The sequence below is a fragment of the Meleagris gallopavo genome, chromosome 1 (assembly GCF_000146605.3).
Source record: "Meleagris gallopavo isolate NT-WF06-2002-E0010 breed Aviagen turkey brand Nicholas breeding stock chromosome 1, Turkey_5.1, whole genome shotgun sequence".
NCBI classification, from domain to species: Eukaryota; Metazoa; Chordata; class Aves; order Galliformes; family Phasianidae; genus Meleagris; species Meleagris gallopavo.
In genome coordinates, this window is record NC_015011.2 from 180,914,960 (window position 1) to 180,938,467 (window position 23,508).

Sequence of the window (23,508 nt, forward strand, 5' to 3'; positions counted from 1 at the left end):
TCAGCTGCTCTGCTCTGAGCTGAGCACACCGCCAACCACCCCTCATAGGTCATCCTCTGTAGATCCTTCACCTCCTTTGGAAACTCTCTAACAGTTTTATGTCTTTCTTGTACTGTGGTGCCCAAAACTGCACGCAGTCATATTAGGAGGCTGGCTGACCCCAAGAGAGCCAGGGTGATGGAGATGCCCTCAAAGATGTTCCATCAGAGGACCAAACACACACTAACATAGAATCATTCAGGTTGGAAAAGACCTCTAAGATCATCGAATCCAACTGTCAGCCCACTCCCACCATGCCCATTCACCATGTCCCTCCACACCACATGTTCACATTTCTGCAACACCTCCAGGGACAATGACTCCCCCACCTCCCTGGGCAGCCTCTTTCTGTTCACTCTTACTAAGAAGAAATTGTTTCTAATATTCTATTTTTTTCCTAATATCAACATATAAAATACATAACATATATATGTACGTGTATATATATATATACACACACACACACACACACATATATACACACACACACATATATATATATATATATATGAAGAGTCCCAAGTCTTTATTGTAAACCACTGCATTCTAACTTGCATTACTGCAGAGAAAAACTGCACTTAAGTGCACACTAATGGTCTTAAACCGCATTCACTTTGGTTAAATCATAGCAGTAAGACCTCTGTCAGACCTGGAAGCCCAGCTCAGATTTGGTAGATTAGATTTGGCTACTAAGAACTAGCCATCAGGTACTACAGGATTTTGGCTGTTCCCAAGAATAGTTCATTTGATTTATGAACAGGCAATTTCATTGGCTACTGAGCTTTCAATTAAAGATATGACAATAAAATATTTAGGGTTAAGTGTTTTATTTTATAATAGGCCTTACACCAGATCACTAAGCATTTTGTAAATCACCCAAGTAAGTTATATTCATTCAGAGCTTCCATGCAGTTTAAAAAAAGTTCCTCAAAAAATAATTTTCTAGTGAGCTGTAATAAACTCTGCATAACCAAACCTGAATTTCACATAACATACGTAGTCCAGTTTTCCCTCCTGTTTTGACATTAATGTTTTGGACCAAACATCCCTCCAAATTTGCACTTATTAAGCACACATCACAAATTATGGAATTCACTAAAGCTTTCTGAATACCCTGATAACAGTAATGGCACTTCAAAGTATGAGGGAAACCACTGAATTGCAAAAGGTGAGATTTTGACTGATAAGAATATTTCAGTATCTTAAATGACAACCTTGATGCAAAGGGACAGACCAAGCACACAGATGCTGTGTGACAAATGAGAGGCGGTAAAACTCACACTCACAGCTTTTAAGGGGACACAGCATTTATGCAGTCTTCTACTATTTCAAAAAGGTAGTGGTATATATCGGTCCTCCTAGCAATGTCAAGGGCAGTTTCATCCAAGTTATTTTTCAGGTCTGCTTTTATGTAGCGATTCATCAGCAGAAGTTCAAGGGTTTCCCTACTGTTTTTGTTTCCTGCAGCAATATGTAAAGGCGTCAACAAGCCATTTGTCTGAGCGTTGATGTCTGCACCCTGCTGAAGTAAGAACGCGGCCACTTCTGTATTGTTCCACTTGCATGCACTGTGCAGGGGCGTCCACCCATCCACTGTTTGTGCATGAATATCTGCCCCCTGGGCAACCAACTCCCGGGCCATGTCCAAGTGCCCACTGTAGGAAGCTCGATGGAGAGGAGTGTATTGATCTTCATCACGAGCATTAACTGGAGCCAGCTTTTCGGAAAGGAGCCTCCTCACTGTAGTGAGCTATTGAAGGGAAACAGGAAATTTAATACGAACCTTTGTAAAAAAGACACGCCATTTCTATTGTTCTAAAAATGCTTTTTTTTTTCCCCAAAGAAAAAGCAGTTTCTGTCCATCTCACAAAAGACTATGTGTGATAGAAAATTTTAAGATGAAACCAGTTATTATTACTTGAAATAGAGACACAACAGTCTGGCATAAAAACACAACTGCGATTCACCTCATTCAGTGTGGGGCATATAGCTGCAGCACCTCAAGGACTACTTTTGCCTCTGAAGAAACGTGTGCCTCCACACAACTATAAGTGCCTTTTGTGTACGTTTATTTTCAGTGGCAGCCTTTGTTATAAACACAAGGATGTAACAAGCTGCCTAACAAGAATCTTCATCTTCTCACTCTATTTTCCAAGAATAAAAAGCTTTTTTGTATTAACAAGGTTGGGGGGAAAAAAAAGAAAAAAAAAAAAGGTAGGATTGGATTCAATCCTTATGGGTCCCTTCCATTCTCAGCATATGTAGATTTGAAGAAAATAAAGCTTCAGATACACCCTCTCCATTCCAGTTAAAATGCTCACAAACCATGAAGAGTCTGGCACACTTTTGAGTTGATCCAAGTTTAAGAACAGTGCTCATATTTCAACTCTGATCTACAGTCAAAGCTTTTCTTCTGAAATCTAATTGGCCAAGAAATATTTTAGTGTGTGGAATACAAAGACAGATGCTTTCCAGAGCAACTTGTGAAACCTCGGTCAAAATAGCTGGGAGGAATAAAGAGTAGCATAGGGAAGTTTCTGTTTGTGGATGGAACTGCAGACATCTAGTCAATACAATCTTTTTGTTAGTGATACACAGAACAGATGCCTTACCCGATTGTTTTCAGCTGCCCACAGTATTAATTTCTCTGGATTTTTCTCCATTTTTTTTCTTGCATCTCATACCATTCCTCACTTCTTTCTTGTTCATCATCTTCATCGTCAGACTGCCCCGACCAACCGCTCTGAGTTCCTATAGGAATCAAATGCCGGTGCGTTTCCAGCAGCTCGAGTTGGTTAAAACTCTCTGTAAACTCTGCAAACTCATCGCTGTCATCATCTCTCTCATCAGCGTCCTTCTCAGCAGCACGTTTGCCTTTGCTCATTTTCGGTTGGCATCTGTAAGGCGTAGATACCCAGCAGTATTGGTATTAAGAGTTGTTCACACACTAACTGCCAGTGGAAACAGGCCCAGGGAAGCACAGGCCTCGCTCCCCTGCACTCCGCAGCACCCCGCTGCCAGCACGGGCAGCACACGAAGGTGGCGTCGGTACCCTCCGCTTTCCCAGCCCCGCTCTACGACAAGCCTTACGGGCCTCCCATCCACTCTCGCCCCCGTCCAACCCCGCTTAGCTTTGCCCCCGCCCCACGAGGCAGCAAACTCACGCACCGATCCCCGGGAACGCCGCTCCAGAGGCGGGGCTTTTCCAGCGGGGCGGTGCTACCGCCGGTGCGCGCCCACCCACCTGCACGATGAACCCTTCCGGCCCGTCGCTCCCGGCGGAAGTGACGTAAGCGCCACGGCGGGAGTGAACGCCCGACTCACCAATCGCGCAGCTCGGCGGGAGAGACGGCGAACGAGAGCGCGCTACCAGCGGGCGGAATCTCGCGAGAACGGCGCGGTGCTCTGCCGGGTGCTATAGAAACGGCGTGAGGGGGCCGCGGCGCGAGGGTAGGGCCTTGGGCTGTGGGTGCGTTCTGTCAGCCCGTTCTGTCGGCCGGGCGGGGCCGGCTTCGGGGATAGCGCCGCTTTCACGGTGTAAGGGAGTGGGCTGCGCTTTGTCGGAAGTGGCTGAAGCAGGTTCAGAGCTTGCTTGATCTGTGCTCGAGAGTGTTTGCAAGTTGTCCTTAATACAAGGCTGAGCGTTTGCCGGTTCGGCTCGCTGTGCCCTTCGTTCTGATTCGTTTGTGTTCTTAACTCTTAGGCCCCGGATGCATCTGTGACACCAGGAACCGGTTCTCTGCCCTCTCTGGCTGTGCTTGGAGCCTTTTTTTGAGGAATCCTAGCAGGAAGATGAGTGCCGTCGGCTTGCAGTAAGCTCTGTCAGCTGTAGCACGATGCAATTCTGCCGTACCAGACAGCAAACCTTCCGTGCATTTGGAATGAGCTGAGAGCTCAGAACTGTGTTTGTTCTCATGCAAGTCCTTTCTTTTGTGTGTTTGTGGGTTCCCAAAGCAAAAAGCATGGAATGTTTATTTGCAGAGTTTTTCAAAGGCTGAAAACACGCAGAACACTCTTTAGTTTTTCATCAGGTGTTTGCAGCCATTTTCTGAACTACACTGATTAGGATAACCTAATTCTGAAACTGGTTTGTTTGGTCATAGAGTCATAGAATATCCTAACTTGGAAGGGACCCATGAGGATCATCAAGTCCAACTCCTGGCTCCACACAGGACCACCCAAAAATCAGATCCTATGTCTGAGAGCATTGTCCAAATGCTCCTTGAACTCTGGCAGTTTGGGGTTGTGCCCTCTGCCCTGGGAGGTCTGTTCCAGGGCCTGACCAAGATCAAGTGCTACTTGCAAGTAAAGCAGTGAAATGTTTTGAGAGTGTTACAGGAAAAGTACAGTGATAAGGATTTTATAATAGATCTACTGTGTATTTAATGACTGTATAGCAAACAAGTTACTTTAAGAAGGTTTGTGTTGAAATTTTCCTGGTTTATTTAGGGATGATGAAGATACTTTTAAGATACTGATTGCTACTGATATTCATCTTGGCTATTTGGAGAAAGACCCAGTGCGTGGAAATGACACGTTTGTAACTTTTAATGAAATTTTGGAGCATGCTCAAAAAAATGAAGTAAGTATTATTTTTTGGAAAGTAAAGGAGACTAGAAAATCCATTCCAATCTGCTAGAAGCTATGTAGCTTAGTCTTGTAATCTTTTGTAATATTAAACTAAGCATTTATTTATTACAATCAGCTACATTTTTCCCTTAGTAAAAGAAATGCTAATATCTTTGTGAGAGTATTCTTCTTAAATTATGACCTTGGATGTGTGATTGGCATTTTCAGTGCGCCTGCACCACTTCCAGGGATATTTAGAGAGGTTTTAATGCTGCAAGAATAGAAAATCACTGGGAGAGAAGAGGTACCGGAGGGATGAAAAGATAGAGCACAACCTTACCAGAACCTGGAAACTTGAGGGTACTGGTGGATGGCAGCTGAGCATAAGCCAGCAGTGTGCCCTCATTGCCCAGGGAGCCAACTGTACCCTGGGCTGCATCCAGAGCAGTTGGCCAGCAGGGAGAGGGAGGTGATCTTATCCTCTGCTCTGTGCTGCTGAGGCCTCACCTGGAACACTGCGTTCAGATGTGGAGTCCTCAGTTGTTTTAAAATATATATTTTTCAAAATTATTTACTTAGTTTATTTATTCTGTAGTTAATTGATTCATGAATATCTGGAACTACAGACTTGTTTTACCTAAGGGTCCCAGTATGAAATATGTGGGAGTACTTAGAAGAAGTAATTTAATGAGTTTGCCTACAGGCCTTTAAGGTAATACAAAATGCCGTATTGAAATAATGGAGCTCTTTGTTATATACAGGTGGACTTTGTTTTATTAGGTGGGGACCTCTTTCATGAAAACAAACCTTCCAGAAAAACAATACATACTTGTTTAGAGTCACTAAGAAAATACTGCATGGGTGATCGTCCTGTTCAGTTTGAAGTTCTGAGTGATCAGGCAGTTAATTTTCAGTTCAGCAAGTAAGTCTATTTCTTACGAGTTATGGTGTCATGTGTTTGTTTTTCATATTGGATGAATGTGTTGTGATTTTTATTTATTTATTCTTAAATGCTGTATATCATAGAATGGCCTGGGTTGAAAAGTGCTCGCCTAGTTTCAACCCCTCTGCTATGTGCAGGGTCACCAACCACCTGAGCAGGCTGCCCAGAGCCACACCAACCTGGCCTTGAATGCCTCCAGGGATGGGGCATCCACAGCCTCCTTGGGCAACCTGTTCCTCTGTGCCACCTTGAAGTGTTAGGCCTGTTTGTACGGGGCAGTTTATAGCATCACCTCATCTATCACCTTCTATTAAGTCTGTAATGGACTGTAAAGGACCATTTATTGAGAAACCTCAATATTGAGATGTTTTAACAGTTGATAGATTGAAGTAATAAATAGGTTGTGTCTTACAAGTAAACCAACTTAAGTGAATTACTGTGCTAAAATAAATGGTCTTTTGCGTGTAAAGGTTGCACAGCCCTGTCTTCTACTTTCATATATTAGCTCTTTATTAATAATGATTAAAATATTTTTGCTACCATACTCCCATTAGGAACTTCCAGACTGTGAATAAGAATCTTCTTCTGATATGGAGCTTAAGTTTAATCACAGCCACTTGGTATCGTTTGTGCTGCTGTCACATATTTCTGATGACAATTTGAAGAAAATATTGGGAATTTTTGGTTTACAAATTTGTAGTTATATTATAACTTGTTTTCCTCTATTTGTTCAGGTTTCCATGGGTGAACTACCAGGATGAAAATCTCAACATTTCTATGCCAATTTTTAGTATTCATGGCAATCATGATGATCCCACAGGGGTAATTATTACTGTAATTATGCTACTGTGATACAAAAATAATATTGTAGGATGGACTTGTATAAAATACAGTTCTCGAGGAACAGGCTTGTTTGAGTCAGTTCCTTCCCTCTTCATATAAATGTTCTGTGTACCTTTAGAAATTCTCTTTGTTAGTGGCAGCAGCCTAAGGGTGTCATTAGAAAAGAGAATTGAAATAAGGGATCCATATGGACTCTATTATATCTTTTAATATACATAGGCTTTGATAACTGGGAACAGAATCACTTCCCATACCAAGAAGTGGCAGCCCTTTAGAAAGTTTCTGAAACAAACTCATCTATAGAAATTGAAAACCTTTTTCTTAAGGGAAGGAAATGTTAATAGTTCGACCTGTGTTTAAATTCCTTGTACAATTGATAGGCATCTTCAATTTTGAGTATTTAATTTCAAGGAAGATAAACTAATAATGTTGAAATGTTTGTTTAAAATCCAACATCTAAAATGAAACAGGAAAAATAAAAAAAGAGTACTTGAAAGCATTAAAGTAAGAGTTCTGTATTTTATGACAAACAGCAGTGTATCATGGTGATGGGTATTATAACAGTAATCTCAGTCCTACTATGAAGTGTTCAGTTTAAGCAGTTTCTTGTAGTACTTCAGATGCTGACTGGGGTTCTCCCTTATTTTTCTGAATGATGTTTAGTTTCCCATTGTTAAATTAAGATTTGTAAGAAAGATTTTGTTCCTGTTCCGGTGAATGCCACAAAGTGCTAATATAGCTATCTGGCAAGTTTTCAACTGCAGAATGTGTTTAAGGAAGAGTATCCTCTTTCCCTTCTGAAACTATTTCCCTTAGACTTTAACGGCTACCTTTCCTGTTGAAAGCATTTATTTGATTCTCTCTGTTTTCTACAGGTGGATGCACTGTGTGCACTGGATATTTTAAGCTGTGCAGGATTGCTGAATCATTTTGGACGTTCAACTTCCGTGGAGAAAATAGATATTAGCCCCATTTTATTACGTAAGGGTAGAACAAAAATTGCTCTGTATGGCTTAGGTAAGAATTTTTCTGCCATGCTGTGGCTCAACTGTTCATGTATTGCCAAAATTCACTATGTCTAAATTAAGTTGGAAAAGACACATTTCAGTCTGTTGTTGTATAAGTAAATGGAGTTGTATTCCTTCAGTGCAGTGTTGTTGCCACTTCTTGTTTAGAGAAGTTCTTCACTCTGCCCCTTTATTTTATATCCAGTCATGAATGCTTCAACACTGATTTCCAAGCAGTTTTTACAGTTCTCTTGTTGGCCATGATTCCTTCTATTAAATGAGATATTTTAGTGTTTGCTTGGTGTTCTAAAAGGTAATAATGAGTGTTCTAATACCACAGTGTTGAACTTCACAAAAAACAGTTGAATACCCAAAAAAATCACATTTGGGAAATGCAGCAGCATTCTAAAGTGGAAATCTTGCTGTGCAAAAATGTTTGAGAGATCTTCCTTTGAAGACATCACTGTTTTACACCCTCTTGACTTTGTCTGATTTATAAAGAATTTTTTATGCAGAAGAGACATACGTTCCATGTGGGATTATTTGAAGTCCATAATAAAAATGAAGCATCAGTGTGATTGGTTTTGGTTTTGTTTAGTTGGTTGAGTTTATTTTGCTAGTTTTTGTTTGTTTTTCCTTGCCTAAGGAAACAAACAGCAACAGCCATTTCAGAAGGACTGCAGATTTTTTTTTATTTTTTTCCTGCTGTGTGGGAAAGCACAAACTTTGTAAAATTCATGATTTCTCTCTTGTTTTCTAGAGATTTTCAAAATATGCTTAAGAACTCCATCTCTACTCAGTCATATCTGATTTTGGTGTGTTTCTTACAACAGAGTTTGCTTATTCCATTGGCAAGAAATAAAACATCTTCTATTTTTAATTCTGCCCTTGGTACGGCGTTTGGCACGGAAAATTAACAAAGATTTTTTAAGCTAGATGTAGTTATTGAAACTGCTTTCAGTTATTGAAAATCAGATTTCTTGTAAGAATACCTTGTATTGTTACATAGGCTTCTAATATGACTGTGTTATACTTAGAGTTCATAATCCCACCATAGACTTCTTAGTGACAAAAATGACAATCTTACCAGGGGTTGTTTTACTCTTTTTAATAGAGTTGCTAATTAAAACTATAAAATATAGATAGACCACACAAAAAATGTTGTATTGTTTTGTTTTGTCTCCTGCAGGGGCCATTCCAGATGAGAGGTTGTATCGTATGTTTGTCAATAAACAAGTAACCATGCTGAGACCAAAGGAGGATGAAGACAGTTGGTTTAACTTGTTTGTGATTCATCAGAATAGGTAGCAGTGCTGAATGAATTATGGTGACTTAAACTTACTGTGTTGTTCTCATGAAACTGCTTTGAAAACTCCTGGAGAGAAAACCAGCTATGCTGGCTGGTGCTTCATGTGAGTGGGTGGCCTCAAGATTTTCCCAAATAGAAGCACTGTTTTACAGCTATTCTTACAGAAGAACCATAATGGAAAAGAGTTGAAATAAATGAGTTGGAAATGCTGGGAAGTTGATTCCCAAACTCTTCATACCTGAGAGCCAGGGAGGTTTTCATTTAAGTCTTAAGTCTGCTTGTTAGATGTGAGAGACCAGTAAACCTCATATCCCAATTCCTACACTTTGACTCATAATTCCATTCGTATTTTATCTTCACTTGCATTGCTATTCTTTACAGTTTCTCTTAATTAGAGGATAGTAGCTTGTGTTCTTTCTGCCCACCCATTTCTTCCAGCAGTATCAGTAGGAACAGGCAGAGTTCTTTTCCAGATTCTTTAACTTTTCATGCATCACAGTGTGGCCATCATGTGGGAAATAATGGTGAGGCAGAAGTCAACAAATACAGCTGGGACCTCTGGCTGTTGGCTCTGCCCAGTAGGCTGAAGAAGCTCTCTCAGTCTCTTTCATCCTCTGGGAAGGGACAGCGAGCTTCATTCAGAACAGAAAAACCCTGCTGAAAATTTCCCTGTGTAAGTAAACTATCTTTGACTCAAATCTGTATAAGTTGTCTTACCCAAATACTTCAGACAATTGGATAAAAGAAAAAAATACTAAGAATGCTTGATGTAAAATATACATCGGGTATTTTTGCTAGAGATTCTCCATCATTTTAATATCACATTGGTGGTTTTCTTCTCCTTCACTCCCCACCTGTGCCTACCCATTACTGTACACTAATTATTTTTCTGTTTTCTTGAATAGAAGCAAACATGGAGCCACAAACTACATTCCAGAGCAGTTCTTAGATGACTTTATTAATCTTGTTGTGTGGGGTCATGAACATGAGTGTAAAATAACTCCAGCCCAAAACGAACAGCAGCATTTCTATGTTACTCAGCCAGGAAGTTCAGTGGTGACGTCTCTGTCTCCAGGAGAAGCCGTAAAGAAGTATGTGATTTCTTTATTTTTTTTTTTTTTGTTATTTATCTCTTGTCTTAAGTGTATTGTGTGTGACATCTATGTAGCAAGAAAAATACTCCTTTTTAGTATGAAAGGAATTGTGTTGTAACGTGGATTACTGTCACAGCGTGACATGACAAATGAAGCAGATGGAATCAGTGCCTCGGGTAAATTTGTTTTACTTAGAACTAAACCTGATGTTCAAAACAAACAGAACTTATCCAAGAGGATAAGTTAAGGATAAGATAAATTGCAATGCAATGAAGTGTGTGCAGAACAGACATAATCTGAATATGCTATGTTGGAATTCTTGCAGTGCCAACCCTGAAGTGCATATCCAAGAACTTCCCATCGCTCTGAATTTTTTACTGTGGCTTTAAAACTTTTACATCAAAACCTCCTCCTGCCTCTCCCCCCCAAAAAAAGAACTGTGAGGTTTAGAACAAATTTCTGCACCATATTCTTAAGTTCATCTTCAAGTAAGTTGCCTTTTTCCTCCCAGGCATGTTGGTTTGCTGCGTGTTAAAGGAAAAAAAATGAAAATGCAGAGGATTGCTTTAGAGACCGTACGAACTTTCTATATGGAAGATGTTGTCCTGGCTGATCACCCAGAACTGTTTAATCCTGACAATCCTAAAGTAATTCAGGCAATACAAGCATTCTGCATGGAAAAGGTAACCTCTAATGCTAGTGGTATTCTGAAATCAGCATATGGGTGGGGAATGTGGTCTGTGACTAGTTCTAAGAGTGGAAGATGAGGAATCTTATTTCTTGTCCCCTATTGTTTGAAACTGACAAGCAGTGTTTCAACTGAAGGCTAATTCTTCGACGTTCACTGCAGCTTTGGCCTCTAAACTAGGGTTACCTATTAAAGCAGGCGGTAACTGCTTCATAGATGGTCATCTGTCTTTCTGCAAAAATTCCCACATGAGGATGGGACGTTGTTGGATGTATACTTTGGAAGCAGTGTAAATACATGGACCTAAACCCCAAGAGCTGAGCTGTACAGTGTGAAATGATCCAAGTAGCTGAGGCAGGTTTACTGCTTGCTCTTGGTTCTTAGGGCTTTATTAGTCTCTTCCTGCTTTTTATCTGGAGTACTGTATCCAGTTCTGGGCTCCTTGGTACAAAACAGGCAGGGATCTCATGGAGAGAGTCCAGCGGAGGGCCAGAAAGATGATAAAGGGCCTGGAGCACCTCTCCTGTGAGGAAAGGCTGAGCGACCTGTTCAGCCTTGAGAAAAGAAGACTCAGAGGGGATCAGAGTATCTTTAGTGTGGGAGTCAAAGAGACGTGGCCGACCTCTTTTCAGAGGTCTGTAGGGACAGAAGAAGGGGAAACAGCCATAAACTGGAGCATAGGAATTCAGCACCAATATGCAAAGGAACTTCTTCACGGTGAGGGTGACAGAGCACTGGCACAGGCTGTCCAGGGAAGTTGTAGATTCTGCTTCTCTGGAGATATTCAAGACCCAACTGGATGCCTACCTTGCAGCCTGCTGTATGGGGCCTGCTTTGCAGAGGGGTTGGACTTGATCTCTAGAGGTCCCTTCCAGCCCCTACAATCGTGATTCTTTTCCCTGGAAATGATCATGAGCTGATGTAGATGCTGCTGAGCTACGCTGTATTGGAGATAGGCAAGTTACTTTTGAAGGTTTCAGGTATCTGTAAGAGAGTAAAGTGGAATTGAATTCCTGCTTCTGCTCCATAGGTTGAAATGATGCTGGATAATGCAGAAAGAGAACGCCTTGGAAATCCACGCCAGCCAGAGAAGCCTCTCATTAGATTACGAGTAAGCTGTTCAATTTGGATTAGTTTGCTTTTGGAAAGTCACTGTGAAAAGTTGCAAAGCGAGAACGGTGCTTGTTGTATAAATACATGCAATTTCTTGCTGTCTACTCGCAGTACAATCTGCTTTCGTGCCCTGATTCTCTTAACCTCTGGTAAAAATAATGTTGTATGATACAGAATAAGATTGTTCATCAAGGTACTTCTTTGCTGGTCTGAATGAGGGGATCAAAAGTGACCATTTACAGAGGATTTTAAGTGATATTATCATCCTGGATAACCTAATACATGGAAACTTTCTTTAACCCTTGCAAATGAAACAAGCTGTGAATCTATGCTTGTATTAGCTATTCTGCATAGTATGGTAAAGCATTAATTTTAGATTAGCTTATTTTTTACTTCACTTTTTTTTTTTCTTTGAAAGGTAAGATAACAAGCTTGTCCTGGTTTGTATGACTTCTCTTTTCCTGCTTTTTTCATGTTTTATTTTTTCTGTCTTCTCATAGGTTGATTACACGGGTGGCTTTGAGCCATTCATCATCCATCGTTTCAGCCAGAAGTTCATGGATAGGGTGGCCAACCCAAAGGACATCATACATTTTTTCAGACATCGTGAACAAAAAGAGAAAAACGGTAATTGGAAAAGAAGGTTTTCCTTAGCTTTCATTTTTTTCTTCTTTTGTTTTGTTACTCGGCCTTTGCTAAACTTTGGTGTCTACCACCTAATGAGTTCCAGGAATAATAATGATGTATATAATCTTACTGCAGAAGAATTTCTATTTCATTCCCAGATTTGTCTAAAAACTCTGATATCAAATGCAGTGTCTGTCAGGTATTTGTTCATAAATAATTCCCTTTCATCTCAAATCTCACTGAGTTGCCTGCAGTGCTACCTATAGCCCCATATCAGGCTGAGTCACAATCACGAGGAAAAAGCATTAAACATCTTCCTGCTGCAGCTTCTCAGAAGGAGATGGTTGGCTTTGGGCACTCTGTAGGAAAAAAGTTGTATGAGGTGCTCCTGGCCTTTCAGCCTGTTCCAGGGATGTTTCTCTTCAAGCAAAGAGAAACATCTTTGTGGCAAAAGAAATAACAGCTGTTATTGTAGCACTTCTCATTGTGCCTGGAATTTGTAATAAATGGTTAATAGATATTGCCCTAATACTGGATTTGTAATAGGCACTAATGAAAGTACAGCTTGGACGAGAACATACTGTGCTAATCTAAAGAACTGTTAATGTTACACATTAGTGCATTCTGAATGCTCCAATTCCAGAGACAGTTATTATTTCCGTTGTCAGTGTTATGAACCATCATGCTTCAATCTTTATGAATAAAAACAACTTCTAGGGAAGTGGTTTGGGTTTTTTAAATTATGCAGTGTCGCTCTTGTTTTATTTGGTTCTGTTTTTAATCTGCTCATTAAACAATCCCATTGACATTTTCAGAATGTAAAACAGCTCCCTCACTGTGTTTTATCAATGCATTTTAATTTTCCTTTTTAATCTGAGCCTAAGGAAGGAAATATAAGAAAATGCTATGGTTCTTTGCATTACTATGCTACCTTCTGCTGTAAGTTAGGTGGCTGATGAAGCAGGCAGAATTTCCTTTGCATGTATATGTAACACTATGGCTCAGTACAGGATGATGCGTACACATTTTAATAGTTCAGAAGTTGTTCTTTGTTTCTTGGTTATAGTGCTTATCTAACAAGGCCAACCCAGCAGTGTTTTATGCTTGGGTGTAGCAAACGTCCAGAAACAGTCATTAGAATCATAGGATGCTTTGGGTTGGACAGGATCTTTAAGATCACCTGGTTCCAATCCCCCTGCTGTAGGCAGGGACACCTCCCACTAGACCAGTCTGCAGTCATTTTGTATTTCATGGTATGGTGTGTGGTAACTTCAGTTGATCATCACCATCATTCTTCTGCTGTTCCTACCTCGCTTCCTTGGAGTGCAGGGCAGCCTCATTGTGCTATGCATTTTTCTTTCACTCATAGTCAACCAAGCATAGTTATGATAGCCTGTGATGTGGTGTTCTGTTCCTAATTCCAGAAGTTTAGTAGTTAGAAGTATCTTCTGTATCTATGAGGAATGTGGTTGTCTTGTATAGATATTTCATGTTATATTTAGCTGTGTTTGCATCCAGTAGTGTTCAGCTTGAATAATACCTGTACACATAAAAGGGACCATGACTCCTAAGAGACCTATATTATATTTTTTTCCTCTTTAATTACTGTAATTAGGATAATTAAAATCTGTCAGCTCCTGCATGAGTTGTGGGTTACAGTGTCACTACTCTTTTCTGTTTTAGACAATGATCTTAATTTTGGAAAGCTGTTTAGCAGACCTGCTTCTGAGGGGGTGACACTGAGAGTGGAAGACCTTGTAAAGCAGTATTTTCAGACAGCAGAGAAGGTATCTTTGTACCTTTTATGAATTTGTGTATATATTTTTTCTTTTGTTACATGTATTTCTTTATTTATGGATGCAGTATATGCTGAAAAGACTGACAGCCACCAAGAAGTTCCTTTATTTCCTATATAACTGTATATGCCTTAGGTAAGCAATTAACTGTTGCACGTAGGGTACATAGAGTGTATGAATACACACTGCTTTGATAAGTCACAGTAGCTCTTCATGTCAACTTGTAGCATCTGCCCTGTGCTGAATGTTGCATCCTGTTGCTACAGAAGGAAAGCCTGAGGCAGCAGGACCTCAGAAGCTACCTTAATTTATTATGGGGAGGTGGTGAGGCTGTACCAGATACAAGTACTGAGTTGGAATCGTTTGTTACACTGCCTGTGTGTTTGGTGTCCTCAGACATAGTGCAGTTCTACATGTTTAAACCAAGCAGAGAGAACAAAGAAGGCATCTGGCAGTTTGCTTTTGTGTCACCCTTTCATTAAACCTTATCTACTGCCTTTCCCCAGCTATGAGGCTGCAAAGTCTTAGGAGTAAAATACAGTGACCAGTGAGTCAGCCACCCAAATGCTGAATCTAGAAGGTATTTCAGAACATGATCTATAGAAGCTCTTCAGAGCTACGATTCTTGAGGCAGAGATCACCAAATTTATCACCTTGCCTAACACAGGCCCCTAACATAAATTGATCTCTGGAAGGGCTCTTTGCTATCTGAATATGATAGGGAATGGAACACAGGATCAGTAATTCAGAAGCATGCGGTGCTTCATATGTATGCCATCCCTGAATCCTATGGAGAGAAGTAGCAGGGTCAAACACTGTACTGTTCTATGAAGAGCAATTCTGCTTTTAAGCTGTTTTCCTCCCTTCTGCAAAATTGTCCCTCTTAGACCATCTTCACAATTTCTTTGTATATTCTTATATATAAACAGCTTGAATAAACCAGTCTCAGCTTTTGAGGTCTGTTTCAGCTGCTCAGCATCTCTAAAAGACCTGAAAGAATCAGCTGATGTTCCTGGAAGGCTTACAGTAGGGGGATAATACATTTCAAGTCAACACTGCTAAAGGAAGAAATGAAAGTGGAGGAAGTATGTTGCCCCCCAAGATGGGGATAGGGCTTGTGCTTCAGGCTCTGCTAGGCACCTCATCTTGTCTGCTTAGGTGGACAGAACAGCAGTCAGACCCTGAGGTGGCACAGGGCTGTAGTTGGGTGTTCCAAAAATGCTAAGCCCCAAATATCTAACAAGTGGCAGGCATCTGGGTTCTGCTGTTGCCAGTAAGCTAAGGCCTGGGAAATGAAATCACTGCTATTTGTTTCTTTAGTAAGTTAGATATATATTTTTTTCACTTCTTCAGAGGAAATCTTAATTGCTGAAAGTCAGCATTAACATTCTGCATCATTGCAGTCAGTCTCTCTTTTGAGCCTTATCGTTTTGTAAACTTAATTGATAAAAATTGATTCCCCAGTTAAGCATTATTTCAGGGAAGGTTTTTTGCTTCTGGTGTAACTCACAGTACAATTGCTAAAGGACAAGTGGAAGGATCAAGGGTTATTAAGAAGGGTGTATATAATGCTTTTTATTAAGAAATTATCTGTGCTTTAGTTTACAGTCAGAAGAAACTGCTGTTTAAACACTTTTCATATAGAGGCTTCTTTCTCAGAGCGTACCTCTTCTTACTCTGTTGGGGTAAAGAAGATGAAGAGAATGGCAGTGAAACACCACAAGTAGCTTCTGTTATTTCTGCTAATTAGTGCTGGTGGTAATATCTCATTGTAGAATATTTTGATGAATATCATCTCACTTGATGACCAAATATTGGTATTTACAGAATTTCATTTCAGTAGAGCAGATTTCTGCTTAATAGCTCTTAATGCTTCAGAATAATTTAGTCAGCTCTGTCACTGTCAGTTTTTTAATAGTAGTGTTTTACAATAAAACTAATTAGCTTAGCATTTGTAATAATTCAGTGCCTGTTTCTAATTACTTTTTATGTCTCCACAAGTAGATCTTTGTTAATTTTAAAAAGGGAAGTTGACTAGGAAAAAATACAGCTTACCATCTCCCTCAGTAATGCCTTTGAGACAAATTGTTTTAGATATGACCAGCATTGCCATTTCCTTACTACTTATGAAATGTAATCTGGAAAATACTACATTAGGTGAGGCATAACGTGCTAATAGCAGTGAGTTGTGCCTATTGGGAGGAATAATGTTTGCTTGTTGCTCTGTTATTTTCTGATTAAAATCTTCAGTGCTACTTCAGTGTTACTTCTTTTGAAACCAAACATAATGTTTAGTGGGATAGCAGGAATATCACTCATTTTCTTTGAAACTGTTTTCCCCTTATTTTAAAGAAAGTACAACTTTCACTTCTAACTGAAAGAGGAATGGGAGAAGCAGTGCAGGAGTTTGTGGACAAAGAAGAAAAAGATGCCATAGAGGAACTGGTGAAGTTTCAGCTAGAGAAAACACAAAGATTTCTTAAGGAGCGTCACATTGATGCGGAGGAAGTAAAAATAGATGAGGAGGTAATGTTCTGTTATGGTCAAATCTTTAGATGAGGGGAAGACAGTAAAAAAGTTGGTGCTCAAAGCTGGTTACATAACCTTGCCTGTGTGCTGCACTTGCAACACTTGTCTCCTTTTCTGTAATTAATATGGTGATTAGGTTCCAGATAGAGAGTTCATAAGTTTGTGGTAAAAATGTTTTATGTTATGTGTGTATTGCAGTTTCTCTCTTCTCAGTAATCATGGTCTCCCATCTTTCTGCTTCACCCCGCCTTCTCCATTTATTCCTATTTCACTGTCACTTATTGACTGTTCACTTATTTTGTTTCTCTTGAACGTATCTCCTGCATTTCATCATTTGCCCTGCATTTCACTTGGCATGCATTCCATCATGTGCAGTTACAGGAGAGCTGCCAATAGGGTGTGAGATTCTTAATTTGTAGCATCACACAGACTGTGGTTAGTATAAGAAGACTCTAAACAAAATTCTAAGCTATTTTTACTTTCTTGCTCTCCTCTTGTATGAGCTTGACTTCAGTTCAGAGATAAAGACTTCTTTCTTATATGTTTCCATTACTGTACGAGTTGTTATTCTGAAGGAAACTTTTTTTTATTACTGTTGTTATTCATTCAGGTGCGAAAATTTCGGGAGAGTAGAAGAGAAAACACTGAAGAGGAGGATGAGGAAGTTCGAGAGGTAACTGCCCAGAGTTTTGGACTTAGACTGTAGGATGGAATTTTGCATATGAGTGAAGTCACTGTATAAATAATTCAGCATCATCCCTGCCAAAAAGTGCCTGTCGACTTGGAGAAGATTAACAAGTCTTGAAATCATCCTTTGTGTAATATGTGCCTAAGCTGCTGCTCATTTCAGCCTTTGAGATCTGCTCTTCTAGAAGTTTGTGAGCCTGAATGTTCAGTTGCCCTTGCTTTGAACCAGGCAGGTGGCCTTCAGAGCTCTGTTAGCTTCACTGTTGGTGATCCCATCACCAGTGGAGATGTGAATGGGTTATATTGATATTTAAAGAAATTGCTGCTATTGGTAAACATTTTGGTACTATTGACCTTATCAGCAAACCAGATCCTAGATCTCCTAGAGATTTGTGTCTAGATATTATAACCTTCCATAGAGAATTCCCAACCACCACTGGTTTGTTTCTATAAGCTGTGTGGGATTGGTATGAAATTTGAGGGAAAGAACACCTAGAAGAAGATTCATTTCTCCTAATCTGTTGTATTTTCACTTTAACAAGTTGTCACTGATGTCAGTGAAGATAATGTCAGTGGAGCTCGGAGAATTCTTCACCTGAGCAGGTGTACATAGCTGACATAGGATGACTTATTGCTCACAGCAGAGTTAGGTGAACAACTACATTAACCAGCTCCACAGCTGACAGCTGCACATCCAAAGGAAATAAAACAAATACTGTCTCAGCTTTTTGACGGATATCCTTGCCTTTCATAAGGCTATGGATTTGGATCTTCTAAGGCTCAGTTGTTTATCACAACTAGGATTCAACAATAGTGTATTTCATGATTTAAGATTCTTTTTCCTCTAGCATTTATTATTCCATTACAGGCAATGACGAGGGCTAGAGCTCAAAGGTCCAAGGATGTGGTTCTAGACTCAGCCTCCAGTGATGAAGAACTCATGGATACAGGGATGAAAGCCTCTGGTGATTCAGATGATGACATTCCCACAACACTGAGCCGAGGAAGGGGTAGAGGAAGGGCAAGAGGTGCAAGAGGGCAAAATTCAACAGCAAGAGGGTCATCTCGAAGGGGAAGAGGTAAGAAATACACTCAAATTCTTCACTGACATTTTTCTTTAAAAGGAGTCTCTCTTCAAATGGCTTCCATCAAGTGGAAGCTTCTAGCTAAAAAACTCCCAGTGGTAAAATAAAATGCTGAAATAATTTAGGTACCATGTGATACACAGTTGAATGTCTTCCTTAAGCTGTGACTTTTTCATGGTGCATTTAAAAGAAAGTTACCATTCTTCCCAGCTATGGAAGCATTGTAGGCTCATAAGAGATCCATTACTAGGAAGGTCTGTTCCTATGAATTGCATGGATATATCTTTGCTGCTAATGGTAATGCACCGTTATGCATCTGATAGTATAGATCACAGATTGTGTGATCCTGCAGACCTTGCAATATGGAGGGCTGTAAAGAAAAATAAATAAATAAATTTTTTTGGTTAAAATTCTTAAACCTGACTGATGCTTACAGGTTTAGTAAGCTTTAAGAATCCATCTTGCCTTATTTTTTTGCAAATTTAAGAAACGTTGGTTTGTACCAGAGAAAAGGAACTCATCTGCACTTTAAGCTGCATGCAGGAGAGCTGCCTTTCCCTGGTACAGAGGGCAGGCTCTGAGGAAACGGTGTAGATGATCTCAGTACTAAAGAGAAAATACTGCTCAAGAATTTTTACATAAATCCCCTCCAAAATACCCAAAGGTGGCTCAAATTTTATTTAAATTAATCATAGTCTCAGACCAAAAACAATGCAGAGAAATCAACTTCAGAAGGGATGGACATACTAGGGATGTCCACTCCTTTGGCTTGCCTGAGCCACACAAAATACTGGGGAAAAAAACCACAAAACTAACAGGTCAGGTGCATATGTATGTTAGACATACAGGAGTGTCAGTTATGGTCATGTTTTTCTCTATCTCTTAACTAAAGCTACTGATGTTTTTTCATCCAGACTGGGAAGCTCCTACTGATGTAAGTTGTCAGATGTCAGCAAGGGTTTAGCTTGTACTGTTATCTGTCAGGGACCTTTGCTTTCTTTATAGAGGATTTTTTACTGCAGAGGAAACTGATGTTAAGCAGGTTTTCTGAAAGAAACAGAATAGTTATTGCATTTTATTGTGTGAGCAATTAAAAATACTGCATTTATTTCTTTCCCAGCCTTTAGGTCTTTGAAACCAGAGCCTTCCCAGAGTGCATCTAAATTTTTCTCTGAGGTAAGAAGCATCTGAAAAGTAGTGAAGCTGCATAGCTGCTGCCTTTTGCTGCCATTTGCTTTGAGAAACAAATACACAGTCATAAACTTAACCTCAACCAGCAGGTGTCCCCAGGCTATGGGTTCCAACAGCAAGGTTCCACATGCTGACTTGTAGACTTCTTTTTGATATGGGTCTGTATGTGAAATACAAAGACCATGTGTTATTTGTGACCATAGTCTGAGACACTAAGAGTAAATACATATGTGTTTTTTGGGTTTCTGCAAGATCTTGTGCAAGAATTGTACACATAGTACAGTTTTCCCCTAGAGCCTTCTCATATATGCATTGTAAATAAGTAGCTATATACTTGAAATGAATTCAAGAAAGTTTCTGTGCAATAATACTGCAGTATTATGTATTCTATTTCTCTGAAAATAAGTTCTGTGAAAAAGCCTGGTGTCTTTCTGTATATCTTTCAGGATATTATAGATGATGAATTGGATCTAGAAGAGTCTCATATTAATCTTTCCTCCAAAACAAACCAAAGGTCAGTATGTTTATTTGGTGGGTGCTACAGTGGCTGCCTCATTTCTGACTGGTTTTTGGCAGAGCCCAGGGAACTGATCCACTGCCTGAAAAAATAGACTGTCACAAACTAATAATAAGTAATAAAGCTTACAGAAATCGTCTATATTTTTTTGCCTGTTAACATGGGTGATCTTCATATAAAGATAAATTGGTGTACTGATTGACATGAGCTAGGTCAGAGTTTCAGAATCTGTGTTAGTTTGAGAATTTGAATCATTTTGCTCATTATTATTTTTTGTTGTTGTTGGACTCTTTATTGGTGGATGAAGGGAAACTTACTGAAATGTCTGCTATCTGAAAACGTGCTGGTGCCTTTTTTTGTTTTCATTTCAAGGTTCTCAGCTATGTCTTCATTTAGTAAAAGAGGTTCACAAAGCCAAACATCCAGAGGAGTTGATTTTGAGTCAGATGAGGTATGGTATATTATAACCTTAGTCTGTTTATGTGAATTTCTATAGATTATTGGTTTTGAAGTTATTTAAATACAGCATTTCTGAGTAAAATCAAATTAATTTATTTTTACTAGCATGAGTAGATTATTATAACCTGCTTTAGTATATATACATAGACATAAAAAAAAATAAGGCTAGAAAGGGAAATATCTCAAGTTCTTAATCAGTTAATCATTGCTCCTGGAATACATTGAGTAAGTTAGATTTCCTGGAAATTAAAGTAATTCTTTTATGTATGATTTTGCACTGAACACGCACTGAAATGTCTCACACTGTACAGTGTGTTGTTATAGAATAATAGCAGGCTGTCACATAACCAGCATCACAACCTCAATTATATCAAATGTTGACCACTTCAGAGAAGAAGATGCTAAATTCTTACCCCTTCTTTCTATCATCTCTTCTTGTACTTGAAGTACAGCACTACGTGTTTGTTCCAACATGCAGAAATAGGAGTTCTGATACATGAAATTCTCAGTAAAATACAATGTGTGATATGGAAACGGCTATAATTTCACTGAAGTATGTGCTGCTCAGAATGATAACCTTTTCCTAGCTTGCTCCAAAATACAGGTTGCTGTTCTGATCACACTGACTCAAGCTTAGTCTCTGTTCTCTGCATATTTGTGACTTGAACTTTTAAATCGAAAAGAAATATCCTTGCAATAAAAACAGGCTTGTCAGAAAGCACAAAATTGAGTGACCTGGCTATTTTAATCTAAAGGTGACTTTACCTTTTATGACTCAGAATGTGTGTTAGTTCTAATAATGCACATCTGTTTACATATTGCAGGATGACCCGTTCAAAAACACTGCAACATCACGAAGAAAGAAATGATCTCTGCCTTGTTACGCAGAAGAGGCTGTGAAGTAAATGGAAAGCAGTTTGCAAGGCATACTCTGCATGGCATTTCTCTGTACGTGATAGTTTGCCTTCAGCCTTCACTTCTATGAAATGTTTTGAGTAGCACCAAATTGAGTATCATTGGGTTTTACATTAATTGGTGCATATAGATACGAATGCATACTTGGGCAGCAAGACATTTATTTTCACTTTTCTACAGTTACAGTTAAAAACTCTTAAAGAGTAATAATTTAATCCAACAATGCTGTTTTCAGTAATAAAGCTGGAAAATATTCTAATACTTTCAACTTAACAGGAGAACTAAACCCACTGTGGCATTGTTACTAAATGTCAGAGTACACAGAAGTTACTGCTGCTGTGTAGTTCAAGAGCTGGCAAGTAGTTCAGATAGAACTGCGTTCTCAATGTTTACCTTGTTAGTAGGATTTAAGAGCTAGAACCTTACAGCTTCACGAGGAATGCTGATTGAAGAGTAAAGCAATGACCTAGTAACAAGCATGCCATTGCCTCTTACCATTTTCTTAGCTAACAGTTTTTCAAGTGTCTATTGCCATGCTCTTCCTAAAATGTCATCGCTGTTTTTCAAAAGATTTCTTCATGTGAGGCTTTTAAAATATGGTACTTGGTTCACAGTGGGGGAAGCACTCCTGTTGAGGATCCAAGACCCATCTCTCCTTCCCCTTTTCTTCCTCTGTGCCCCACTCTGCAGAAGTGGTGTTCTACAGCTGCAGCCTTTAGGATTAGCTGAGGGAAAAGCTGGAAGTGTTCACCAGCTTATACCCCAACGTGTCTGAGAAACACCAAATGAGTAATTGAAGCCATGCTTTTGCATTTCTGTGTCCTCTATCTGAGAGGTTGGGCGTTTATGGTGTTCTGGCTCTCACTAAACATGACTGTTACTTCATGTACACGTGTGCTGTAGCAGCAGACCTTTGAGCTTCCTGAAGACTTCCATAGAAATGATCAGGTCAGTCAAATTTCTAATGTAAAGCTCAGGAGCAATTTGCAAAGAAGTGATATTGCTTGAGATATTAGGAGATAATTTGGTGTGTCTTTACTTTCATAAAGAGCTGTCACAGCTATCATAATGTTACCTATGCAAATAAAAAGCTGTTGTAAATGCCCTCCAAGATAAAGGTTTACATTTTTTTTAAATAAACTGTTTCTGTTTAATAAATTCTGAATGTCAGTTGTATGAACTCCTTTAAGTGTGAGACATTGAGTTTTTTTAGAATACTTTACCTCTTTATGTTGCTATCTAAATGAAACCTGCTTTATTTAAAAACAAACAAAAAAACAAAAAAACAAACAAAAGACAACAGTAGAAGAACACCTAGTTTGTTTCACTGAGCTTTTAAGGGAACTCTATGTCTTAATGTTTCAGGTATATAGCAGATGAAAATCTTAGCAAAGTATTTTGGGTTAATGGGAATCATTTCAAAGGTTCTTTCTATCTTTTCCACAATTTTTTTTCAGTCACAGAATCGCAGGGGTTGGAAGGGACCTCAAAAAATCATTAAGTCCTGCCCCCTGCTAACACAGGTTCCCTACAATAGGTCGCACAGGTAGGTGTCCAGATGGTTCTTGAATATCTCCGTAAAAAGAGACTCCATAACCTGTTTCAGTGCTCTGTCAACTTTGCAGTAAGGAAGTTCTTCTCCATGTTTGTATGGAACTTCCTGTGTTCAAGTTTTAGGCCATTACTCCTTGTCCTATTGCTGTGCACCAATGAGAAGAGCCTGGCCTCAGCTGTTTGCCTCCTACCTCTCTTGAAATAAACATTTATCAGATTCCCTCTCAGTCTTCTTTTGACCAGGCTGAAGAGACCCAAGTTACTCAGCCTTTCCTCATTCAGGAGATGCTCCAGGCCCTTTGTTATCTTTGTGGCCCTCCACTGGACTCTTTCTAAGAGATCCCTGTCTGTTTTGAACCAGAGAGCCCAGAACTGGACACCACTTCAGGTATGACCTCACCAGGGCAGAGTAGATAGGGAGGGTTACCTCCCTCAACCTGCTGGCTGAGCTCTTTCGAATGCGCTGCAGGATCCCCTTGGCCTTCTTGGCCACTAGTGCATACTGCTGGCTCATGGCCAACCTGTTGTCCAACAGGACCCCCA

General features: G+C 39.6%; 3 protein-coding genes across 10 annotated transcripts in view; 1 reads left to right on the forward strand and 2 right to left on the reverse strand.

Annotated features, from left to right (window-relative positions):
• LOC104909378 (hephaestin-like protein 1) overlaps positions 1 to 1,065 on the reverse strand; it is a 13,245-nt gene extending 12,180 nt beyond the window's left edge. The window contains exon 1 of the mRNA XM_019612096.2: positions 1,036 to 1,065. Within this exon, the coding sequence (XP_019467641.1) occupies positions 1,036 to 1,065 (30 nt within the window). The remainder of the gene's footprint in view (positions 1 to 1,035) is intronic.
• On the reverse strand, positions 541 to 3,311 carry ANKRD49 (ankyrin repeat domain 49). Its single transcript, XM_010706106.3, is given in 4 exon segments — positions 541 to 1,789; positions 2,652 to 2,710; positions 2,713 to 2,936; positions 3,208 to 3,311. Coding segments are annotated over 3 exon segments (729 nt in total). The 5' UTR covers positions 2,924 to 2,936; positions 3,208 to 3,311; the 3' UTR covers positions 541 to 1,330.
• A 47-nt stretch (positions 3,312 to 3,358) lies between these two features.
• On the forward strand, positions 3,359 to 22,569 carry MRE11 (MRE11 homolog, double strand break repair nuclease). Of its 8 annotated transcripts, none has more exons than XM_019612300.2 (19): positions 3,359 to 3,439; positions 3,743 to 3,851; positions 4,489 to 4,621; positions 5,370 to 5,530; positions 6,286 to 6,373; positions 7,270 to 7,411; positions 8,591 to 8,705; positions 9,616 to 9,801; positions 10,316 to 10,487; positions 11,523 to 11,603; positions 12,106 to 12,232; positions 13,916 to 14,019; positions 16,381 to 16,554; positions 17,168 to 17,230; positions 18,113 to 18,323; positions 19,450 to 19,505; positions 19,967 to 20,034; positions 20,410 to 20,488; positions 21,321 to 22,569. In XM_019612300.2, the coding sequence occupies exons 2-19, from the start codon at positions 3,832 to 3,834 to the stop codon at positions 21,363 to 21,365; spliced, it is 2,025 nt and encodes a 674-aa protein (XP_019467845.1). In that variant the 5' UTR covers positions 3,359 to 3,439; positions 3,743 to 3,831; the 3' UTR covers positions 21,366 to 22,569. The 8 variants fall into 8 exon arrangements, with proteins under 8 accessions (XP_019467845.1, XP_010704411.1, XP_010704409.1 ...); XM_010706109.3 differs by having other exon boundaries at positions 3,406 to 3,576; XM_010706107.3 differs by having other exon boundaries at positions 3,406 to 3,508.
• The last annotated feature ends 939 nt before the right edge of the window (positions 22,570 to 23,508 follow it).

What these genes read in the sequence shown, in the direction of transcription:
- MRE11 (XM_019612300.2), top strand. Translation starts at nt 3,832, where the DNA reads ATGAGTGCCGTCGGCTTGCA. An exon ending in AGCCTCTCATTAGATTACGA is followed by an intron (nt 11,604 to 12,105) that starts GTAAGCTGTTCA and finishes GTCTTCTCATAG; the next exon opens with GTTGATTACACGGGTGGCTT. An exon ending in CATCTAAATTTTTCTCTGAG is followed by an intron (nt 19,506 to 19,966) that starts GTAAGAAGCATC and finishes TATATCTTTCAG; the next exon opens with GATATTATAGATGATGAATT.